At 40.5% G+C, this 11,063-nt stretch overlaps 1 protein-coding gene across 1 annotated transcript in view; it reads right to left on the minus strand.

Moving 5' to 3' along the window:
- Positions 1-11,063, minus strand: part of nr4a3 (nuclear receptor subfamily 4, group A, member 3) — a gene marked incomplete at its 3' end in the record, with an annotated part of 22,599 nt that overhangs the window by 5,274 nt on the left and 6,262 nt on the right. The window contains 2 exon segments of the mRNA XM_014004750.1: positions 346-475; positions 10,099-10,934. Coding sequence (XP_013860204.1) covers positions 346-475; positions 10,099-10,934 — 966 coding nt within the window.

An 11,063-nucleotide genomic window follows, 5' to 3' on the forward strand; every position in this document is an offset into this window, starting at 1 on the left:
GTGTGTGTGTGTGTGTGTGTGTGTGTGTGTGTGTGTTTGTTATTTGTATATATGTGCCATGTGGATGTGGGTGGGGGGTATTAGGACATGTGAGACAGGTGAGAAAACTCAGAGAAAATGAGGGCAGAATGAATGTCACTCTGCTGCCGTGAGGAGAGGCAGGAAGTGGATTCTGTGATTCTGGCGTCCACCCTCTTTAAAGTCCACGCTCAGGACCGGAGGACAGAGAGGACGTGTCCCTGCGTGGACCTGTGCGGTGTCGTGTTGCCTTCTAGGCACCGACAGGAGAAACAACACCTGGATGGTGACGTGTTCCCAGCTGGTGCCAGGTGTGATGTTTCTTACCTTCCTTCACCATGCCCACACTCAGGCACTTCTGGAAGCGGCAGTACTGGCAGCGGTTGCGTCTCCTCTTGTCCACGGGACAGTTCTTGCTGGCCAGGCACACGTACTTGGCATTTTTCTGCACGGTGCGCTGCAGAAACAAAACCCACACTGACGATCATCAGCCTCCAAACACAATCAGCACCTAACATTTCATTTGTTTAATTCAATCCACCCCCCACCCCCCCATCAAAGAGAGGAACGAAGCTCGCAGGTCAGATTTTAATTACGCGCTGAAAGGCGGCAGTGACATCAGTGTAATTAGATAAAATTAATCCCCCCGCCCCCTCCGACAACAAGCCTCGCCTGCAGGATGGACGATTTTATTAGAGCCATGCGCTGACAATGAGGGCTGGGGTGGGGGTCCCGCGAGACGAAGGAGGTTGGACAAGAGTGGGAGAGCAGAGAAGGCTGCCTCGGTCTGCGAAGCCGGCGGGGTCAAGTCGGCTCGTGGCACCTTCAGGGGCCTCCCCAGCTGGGCCCCGCGGGGGGGCCGGGGTTTCTACTCAATTATTACTGACCTTATTCACATAAAATCAGGGGAGGAAAAAAAGACAATCTGCGTGCGTGCATCAGGAAGTCTCACAATGAAGGAGCGGCACCCGGTTGTAGAGGAACTTATTATCGACTGTTTTATGGATTTAGCATCACAAACGGTGTGCGACCACATCTCCAGCTGTTATTTAAAGCCCCCGGTTAGCTCAGGGGTCGGCAGCCTTTTACCATCAAAAGAGCCATTTCTGCTCCTTGTTTCACTAATAAAATGTGTCAAAACAAGCTACAACTGTGATTACCAATTGGTGGTCCAAGGGCCTTTTCGAGGCCTATTCAGGAACCTTTACGGTCAATGGAGGTGACATTATAAAACTAAAAAAATATTATATTATTTAATATCATACCCATCAGGACAAATAAAAAGATCATATTCATGTAAACAAAAAAAATTACTGTATATAGCAGGGTTATTCAACTGGCGGCCCGTGGGCCGGATGTGGCCCACGAGTGACCAAATTTTGGCCCAATTGGTACATTCATCTCTTAAGCCCAAACCCTCAGTTTTCTAATTTAATCACTCTAAGTTCTTTTAGTTAAACATAGACATGTTTGATATCTACAGAAACGTAAATCTTGGCTACAACTAAACATTTCTATGAACACTCAAAACTGTTAAAACTACAAGCAATTGAAGAAACTAAAAAAGTGAAAATAGAATTGGTTTAAAAATTTGCCAAGTCAGAGATGTTAAAATAATATTTGTGTTAAATAAGAGGCAAAGTGTGTTCTTTTTGTTTTTGACATTGTTTAATTATCACTACTTTTATAGGGTTCTGTATGTTGTATTCATGATTAAATGCAGCAAAATAAACTATTTCGAAGGTAACAGATTTTTGTAATACTTGGTTTATTTACATGATGACTTTAATTGCTGGATGATCGGCCCCTCACCTGTTGACCTGCAGTAACTGTGGCCCCTGGAGTGATTTACTTTGAATTGCCCTGGTCTATAGTTTATAACAAATTTTATAAAAACTAGTACAACTGAATTATTCTGGTATATTATTTTTTCTAATTCTTATTATTCTTTCTTTTTTTAAACTAAAGATTATTTTTTAATTAATTTATTTATTTGAGAAAAAGGGGCAGATATAATAAGGTTTTATCTTCTTCTGCTACCTTTCATTTAATTTATGATTTGTATTTTTGTTGTATATTGAATTTATGTTGTTGTTTTTAAAATAAATGAATAAACTAACTAACCAACTAACTTACTAATTTATTTAATTTTCAATTTATTTAAAAGTACATTTTGATGGATTTGAGAGAAAGATCATAGAAAGAAGTTGGATTATTTAAGTAAACATCAGGCTAGCATGAGCTAACAAGTTTTACTTTTTGTATTAGTAGTATAGATCACATATTTGCATACAAATTTATTTCTGTTGTGCGTATAAAAACCAAACAAACAATTTCTTCTGTTATGTTTGGTCACATTTTCTTGGAGCCACAGCGGAGGGACCAAAGGGCCACATGAGGCCCCCGAGCCGCAGGTTGCAGACCCCTGGTTTAGCTCCAAACAAACCACACACCTGTCAGTGAAGCCTCCTGGGCCAGACTTTGACAGGATCATTAAATCTCATTAAGTCTCTTTTGAAGAATTTTCGCCTGAGGTGCAGCAATGTTACGACAACACAGGCACACCGACAACAAAAACTCAACATCCTGGGTGTCGCAGCTCGTGTGAAAACAAATAAATCCAACTGGGAAACCTTTACACCTCACCTTAAATTATCTGTGACCACATCTGTACACAGATCACATTTATGTACACAAACACTGCGCCTCGCTACGATAAAGTAACAACTGTGAGTCTATAATCTACTCAGGATTACGAACAAACTGTAAATTAAACTAACAGAACTGGAACTTCCCCTCTTTTTATTACTGTTTTTATTATTATTATTTTCTTTAACACCTCTAAAACACATAAATCCAATTAGGAGCCCCCCGCGCCACACATGCCCCTGCCCCCCGGGAGACTAATAAGACACCAATTATTCCATATGCTCCGGCATGAGTGTGGAACTGAAGCGTAATGTGCTGGATGAGAGACGTTGTCATGGCACCGCGGATCACTGCGAACGTCTGCTTCCTCTCGTGTCTTCAGTGTCCGCTGACCCAAACGAGCCAGGAGAAGTTCTGGACATTAATGTGGATCACAGCCGACTGAGGCCAAGTTTGAACGTGTCAACAATTAATTATCTTTACAAGAGCTCTGCAGCGAGCTCAGCACAAAGTAAACTGTAAAGTAACAAATACTTTGTTACTGTACTTAAGTAGAATTTTTGTGTATCTGTACTTTGAGTAATTATTTTTCAGCCTACTTTTTGCTTCTACTCCTTACATTTTTAAAAAAGGCAAAAAAAGTATAAAGTTGTTACTTTTATTTCATTTCTGCTTGTTTTCATTGCAGCTTGTTGTTGTAAAAAATAAAAACTATCCATATAAACTGAGCCTCCTAGATAGACTGAATTTAACTGTGGTTGAATGAGAAGTATAAATATATAAAACTCTGATAGTGTATTAGTTTGTACACAAACAAATCATGTCACACTCCAGCAGGACATAATCATTAAAATAAAAGGACTGTACTTAAGAAGTATTTGTATTTCATGAATTATATTCTTACATTTGGCCGCAGCCCTCAGATAGATTTTCATTTTGGGGAAAAGCTTTGTGCAGCCTTGATATATGTATATAAACTGAAACAGCTGGACTAGTGCATCCTAAATTTAACATCCATTCATTCTTTTAATACAACAGTCATTTCTGCAGTTTTTGGGGAGGTCACCTCCTAATAAATGTCCTTACAGAAAATCTAACTGCTCATTTTAAATCAATACTTTTACTTTTAATACTTAAGTACAACAAATATCAGATACTTTAAGATTTTTACTCAAGTAATATTCCTAAAGGAGACTTTAACGTTTAACAAAGTCATGTTTAAGATACTTGTACTTTTACTCAAGTATGACTCTGTGGTACTTTATACAACACTGTCTGTTACAAAAGTTTTGCTTTTAAAAAACAGCTCTTAATCCATATTTGCTTTTTGAAATTGGTCTTTAAGAGTGTGTTTTTGTAAAGCCTGAGTGAATATTTGAGAGTGAAGCTCTTCCCTTTAGTAAAACCACAGAATTGTTTTATTGAACAGCTGCTTTCAGGGAAGAGCCCAAGTTTTTAATGATCAGTTAAGATTTTGATAAATTAACCCTTAAGTATGAGCACTGGCCATTTCTCCTTTACTTTCTTTATCCATTGCTGTGAATGTATGTGTGTGTCCGTGTGTGTGTGTGTGTGTGTGTATGGTTGTTGTTCTTGTGACTTTACTTCCTGTACAGAGCGTGAGCATCTTAGCAAAATATGCCACATAACAAAACAAGCACTGCATGACTTTGTAATAAAAATATATCAGGGACGATCAACTGGTGGCCTGCGGGCCACATGTAGCCCGTGGGCGACTTTCATCCGGCCCGCCATCGAGACCCCACCAACGAGTCGCAAGTACACAAACAACGGTGACTTTTTACCAGAACCACAACCACGCAGGTGTCTGAACTAAAGGCGCCTTTTGTCGTTGCACTTCAGCTCACTAAAGTGAGTTTATTTGTTGTTTGCTTCAAACGTTTTGTATTCATATATAAGAGTGCAACTGTTACACATGCATTTGAGCCTGAAATGTGTTAAAGTGTCTGTGACGTGTAAATCCTTCAAATACAGAAAGTAAAAAAACAACTTTATATTTAAGAAACTTTGCATAATACACATGATTTTACTCATTTTGTCACATAAATCGCATATTTTCTTTTGAACTTGGCTCAGCTAAAGTGAAACAGGAAGTGACATCATCGCTTTAAGAAAGACAACTCTGGTCTTTATTGAAACAACATTTAAACTTTAACGCTTCATTTCTCTGATGGTGACTCAAAATAATCTAAAGAAACATCAGATTCTTCTCTACAGTCTGTGTTAGCTGTTGTAGCAACGCTCTGTTTACATGCAGACTTTCTCCTTTGACATCACTTCCTGTTTCTTTACATGCAATTATCTCAACAACTGTTCATCTCAGCAGTGTGAAGATAGTTTTGCAATATGTTATTAATGTTTTCTTTCCAAAAACGTGTTCACATTTATTACAAAAAATTGATGTCACAGACACTTTAAGTTACTGCACTGTATGTTGGTTTAATAAACATGTAATTTTTTGGCACTTGACGATTAATATGATTAATGCCACCAGTCAGTGCGCTTGGTGCTCATCTCTGCTTCAAATATGAAGAACATTTTTTTAAAGTTCTGTAATTTATTTTCTATCAACACAATTTAAAACTTGATGAATGGCCTGAAGTCAGTAATTTTGACACAATTTGGACAGATTTTTATGAAAAACAAATCTAATTGGTCATGTGACCAATTTAGTGGGAAAGCACTAAATTGGTCACAACTTAGTGCTTTCCCTTGGAAATAAGGGACATAAGGGTGTCCAGGGACTCCAGGAGATTAATTATCAAATTAATAATTATTGGCTAAATACCAATTTATATAATTAATTTTTTTGCCAGTATTGCCCAACCCTAATGTGCAGGCACAGCGTTATGTGGCCCTCTGGTAGTGTCAACAAAAAATTGTGGCCCCTTTCCTTTGTATGTGTTGCCGAAATGTGCATTGCAGTGTTGTATAAAGTACCTCAAAGTGATACTTGAGTAAAAATACAAGTATCTTATCATAAAAATACTTTGGTGAAAGTTAAAGTCTTCTCTAAAAATATTACTTGAGTCTTAAAGTATCTGATATTTTTTGTACTTAAGTATCTAAAGTAAATTTCTGACACAAAATCTACTTAAGTATTAAAAGTAAAAGTACTGAGTAAAAGTGAGCAGTTAGATTTTACAAAATGACATTTATTGGGAGGTGACTTCTCCAAAAAATATTTTTTCTAACAGCGTGCAGCTGTGATGGGTTGTGTACAAGCTAATAGTGTGTCAGAATGGTATATATTTATACTTCTCATCCAAACATAATTAAATTCACTCTATAGGAGACACAATTTATCACGATAGTATTTTTTAAGTAATAACTCAGAATAAAATAGGAGTAACGACTTTCTACTTCTTACCTTTTTAAAAAATGTAGTGAGTAGAAAGTACAGATAATTGTGTAAAAATGTAATGAGTAAAAGTAAAAAGTACGCTGAAAAATAATTACTCAAGCACAGTACAGATAACCAAAATTTCTACTTAAGTACAGTAAAGTATTTGTACTTAGTTACTGTACAACTCTGCTGCATTGTATATGTTAGTATAAGTTTTGTGCCTTAATGTCAAGTTTATCCCAAATTCCTCTAAAAGTCTACATTTATTTCAAAATGGCGCCAAAAAATTTGTGACCCTAACAACTCTAGGGGGAAAAAAACAACAACCAACCTTTAACTCAGCAGAAAATAATCCATTAAAATGTTTTATGTTTAGATTCAGAGTTGGGGTGTGAGGTCTGTGCAGTAAATTCACAAAGTCTGAGGCCCACATGCTGGGAGTGCCATGGGGGACTCGACGGAGGCGTGCAGAGGCAGATTCTTGACTTGTAACAAGTTTGGTTTAAGTTAAAGCCTGTTAGTTTTTTTATCCCCCTTCCACTCAAATCTCATGCACTTTGCTGTTTCACTTCTCTGAGCACCTACAAAACAAGTGAAGTGTGTGTGTGTGTGTGTGTGTGTGGGGGNGAACTGATGTTGTCATTTTGCGTTTCACAGCTCGATTCAAAGTGCTGAACCATCCGCTTTCACAAAAGCCAACTCTTTCTATGAATGCATATTACTGCTGAATTTTAAAACATGCCTATAAAAGCTTGAATTTTAGTCTTCTTCGCCACTTAACTGACACTTCACCATGACTAACACGCTTTACAAGCAGTGGGAAAAAAAGAACAGTGCTCTAAGCTGACCTGTGTTTCTCTGGTAAAAAAAAAAGAAGGAAATCTCAGCAATAGCTCAACGTTTCCATTAATGCTCTTTTTGTTTCTAATAATGCACAATTTTTATTATTGAAAATTCAAATCCTGACTTAAGTCCATTAATGAAAATCGGTGAATGCTACACATTATTCAAACAGAAAAGGACAAAAAAAATACTTGTTTGGAAGCTAATTCAGAGGGAAATGCGCTTCAAATTGTATTAATGAAATAAAAATAATTCACAGCAAGCCAGTACGGTTTAATGCGTACTACTTATTCAGCTGTGATTAAATATAATCAGGGAAGTATTTTCAATAAAACCAGCCAGATAATGGAGGTAATGCGCCTGAGAATGCATGAAGCAGAGCAGGTGGGGGGAAAGGGTTTTTCTGTCTGACGTTGCATCCTGGATTCACGCTGGAACAGAGAAAATTCTGCACATGTATGTTTTTTTTGTCTATAAGTGTGGTTGCGTGCATGTGCGTGCGTGGTTGCATCTGCATGTAAAGGAAACCTGGCGAGGTCTGACAGGCTTTGTGGCTGCAGAGTGCTGCAGCGAGCAGCACACAGGGCCCTGCAGCCTGCTGCCACCAGACAACGTTTTCATTAATTACTAAATAAAAACAAATTGTGAAACTAATTGGAAAGAAGGATAATTTGTTTCCACCTACCAGAGGCATTGTTCAATTACCTCTATGTTTTCCCCCCCACCACCACCACCACCCCTCTTGTGTTGCTGTCTCTTAATTTCCTCCCTCTCTCTTGTCTCGGGCAACCAATAGAAAGCTTAACAAGCGTGACTGTAAAAATGTATAAATCAACAACGGCGCGCTGAGACGACTCCATCTGCTTTCGCTGGAATTTCACGAGTTGCACCGCAAAGCTCAGCAGCAACACTTCGTGTCAGAGACGCACGTTTTTGAAAAAAAAATCTGCACGAGGAAAACAGAGAAATAAAAGTGTGACTAAAACTTCCTTTTGCATCGCGGCTAAAAAAAAAACACACAAGAAAAACTCTAATATTGAATCATAAGAGCATTTGAGGTGCCAAACTCGAAACTGACTCATAATGGTCATGGTATTGTGTCAGTAAAATTTGTGGTCAATTCTGTGGCAGCTGATGCGTTACAACCAAACTGAGAGGAAACTTTGATTTCAGGCTTCCTTTTCCATTGCATTGAACTTTATTACAGAGCGGCTCAGCATTAAATATGAGGTTTTTATAACCATCCTATAGGCTCTCACTTCACCCACTAACACTTTGCCCACTTGGTTAGTGGGGGAGACAACCCCCGTGGGTGTGTTTTGCTTTCGATATGACATTAGAGATGATGTAAATGTATAGAGTGGGAACGAGGCAAATGCAAAAACACAGTTTCAAATGATGTCGTTTGAAGCAAATTCACTAATGTGCTCCGTAAGTGAAATTCTGTGGGGATGTTTTGAACAATAAACATCTTACCTGTTGTAGATAAAATAGTATAGCAAAAAAGTGAATCAACTGACATGATTACATCTTGGAACAACTCAGTTCTCAAAGGTTTTTTACAGCGCATTACGCAAACGCTATTTTATCAAATTTAATTTTTCATATTAGGGCTGCCACGATTAGTCAACTAGTCACGATTATTGTCGACTATTAAAATCGTTGACTAATTAAATATTTGATGCATCGTTTTTTTTTCTAACTTTGTTTTTCTCTCCAAACTGCTGCGGCACCTTCCACTGCCACGTCTGCCTTTCTGTCCTTGACACATTTGTGCAGTAGTGTTGGTCCTTAGAAATCCTATGTCTCACTTTAAGTTTTAGGGATGCACGATATATCAGCATTAATATCGGTATCGGGCGATATTGGTCATTTTTTTGAATATCGGTATCGGTCCGATATATAAAACTGGGCAGATATTAACATCTGATATTGATTTCCCACAGTTTTTATCTTTGTGTTTCTGTTTTGTGAGGGGAGATGGTTGGTTGAACGGCATCTGTTTGATCATGATAGAGATGCTGCACAGCCAGGAATAACTGAAGTAGGGAGCCATGTCAGAGGTCTGGTTGTTTATTTACGGTATCAAAAAAAGACCCAAGCATGTTGGTGCGAATATGTATAATTACCTCCGCCAAGGGCAAGGTAATGTTTTCAATCGCGTATGTCTGTCTGTCGTTCTGTTGTTCTGTCTGTGGACAACATTACTCAAAAACTTGTGGACGGATTGTCATGACATTTTTACCACATGTAGGTTGGGCCAAGGAACACACTATTAAATTTTGGTGATGTTCCGGATCACGATGCGGATACAGGAATTTTTTTTATTTTAACACCCTGAGATCGGCAAAGCTGTGATGCTTTCACAGGGCTTCTGTAAAAAACAGTGAGCTGGATTGGACAGCATGGACTTCAAACTTTATAAAAGTAATGTTAAAACCACATTTAATGATGAACAATCTTTGCCATAATATGCACATTTGCAGAACGTTTTGTGACCAGGAAGTGCGTGACTGCACCATGAAACCTATTTTTCCCATTTCCTCAAACACACCACTTTTCCGAAACAACCAATTAAAACAGTTTCTGGTTACTAGGCTTGTAAACAGAGAGCTGCTGGGCCTCAAAGTTTGGAGACGGGGGGAGCCAGGAAGCACTTTATAAAGAGAGTCAAACCATTACAAACTCATACAAGGAGATAAAACAGATGTTTTACATGGTGAAATGTGACAGATGAAAACTTAGGAGCTTAATCCCACACCAGTTTGACCATGAATAACGTCGGGTGACGAGTCCGACTTTTTTTTTCACATTGGACTCCACCGAGAAGAAATCCCGTGCATACTGCTGCTTAAATGTTCACTACGTCACAACTTATTCGGCAAATTTGTTTCCATCTCTGCTTTGGTGCATTAACTCTTACAGGATGGAGGAAATTGGTCTTGGCGGAGGTTTGCACTCTCCGAGTGCTTCTAGTGTTATTTATGTGTTTGTGTAATATCAGTAAATATCAGTTATCAGCCATAACAGCAATAATTATATTGGATGTCGATACCGGCTGAAATTTTCATATTTCCCTTATACGTTTGTTAAGAATATGAGAGTGGCGTCTGCAAAGCGGGAAATGAGAGCTGATACAGTAAAAGGTCTAAAGGTGGACTGTCGCTTTAAAAGCGACGATTATTTTCAAAATATCGAAAGTTGAAGTTAGATTTGTTTACCTTGAAGAAGCCCTTGCAGCCCTCACAGGTGCGTACGCCGTAGTGCTGGCAGGCTGCGTTGTCCCCACACACCGCACAGGTTCCTTCTCCTTGGGGTCCGCGAGGGGGCGGCGAAGGCAAGCTGTCTCCCAGGAGCGGACCGCAGGGCCCCAGAGCCAGGGAGCGGAAGGCGAGGCTGCCGCCCGCGGCCCCGCGATGCAGCTGGTACATGGGCTGCTCCAGAGGCGGGCCATGAGGGTGGGACACGGACGGCGAGGACGAGGAGGACGAAGGGGTGCGGACCATCCCTCCCCCCAGGCTCTCGTAGCCGCCGACACTCCCGCCGCTGTGGGGCGGGGAGTGCTGGTAAAAGTGCTGAAAGCGCGGGGATTTGAGGGCGCCCGTTTCCAGGCCCGAGCCCAGGGAATGGGGGTGCGACGGGGGGGCCAACGAGTGCTCGTCCCAGAGGAAAGAGGTGCCATGCTGGGGGGGCAGGGACGGGGTGTTGGGAGGGGAGGAGGGCGACTGCTTAAAGTACATGGAGGAGGAGGAAATGGTGTCCAGCGGCGGGGTGGTTGGGTAACTTTCCTCCTCTTTTTTGATGGCGGGCCGGTGCGGGGGCATCTGGAAGAGGCAGGAGGACTTGGGCTCGTAGCTCCCTTCCACGAAGACGTTGAAGCTGGGGAGGGAGGTGGTGGCGGCGGCATCTGAGATCTCGCCCCCGCCCAGGTCCAGCTTGGTGTAGTCCGGGGTCATGAGGTCAGAGCTGTAGCTGTCGCTCTGGTAACTGAAGGACTGGCCAGAGTAAGCTGAGCCTAGAGGGGCGGGCCCATACTGAGCCTGCACACAGGGCATGTCTGCGGGGACACAGCACACACACACATCAGAGCTGACTGACACTTTCCATTCAACAAGCACTTTTCACACCATTAGACAGCATATTTGTGTCCTAATATATTTATTAAGCCATTTATATATATATATAT

The sequence above is a fragment of the Austrofundulus limnaeus genome, unplaced genomic scaffold (genome assembly GCF_001266775.1).
Source record: "Austrofundulus limnaeus strain Quisiro unplaced genomic scaffold, Austrofundulus_limnaeus-1.0 Scaffold26, whole genome shotgun sequence".
Taxonomy (NCBI): Eukaryota; Metazoa; Chordata; class Actinopteri; order Cyprinodontiformes; family Rivulidae; genus Austrofundulus; species Austrofundulus limnaeus.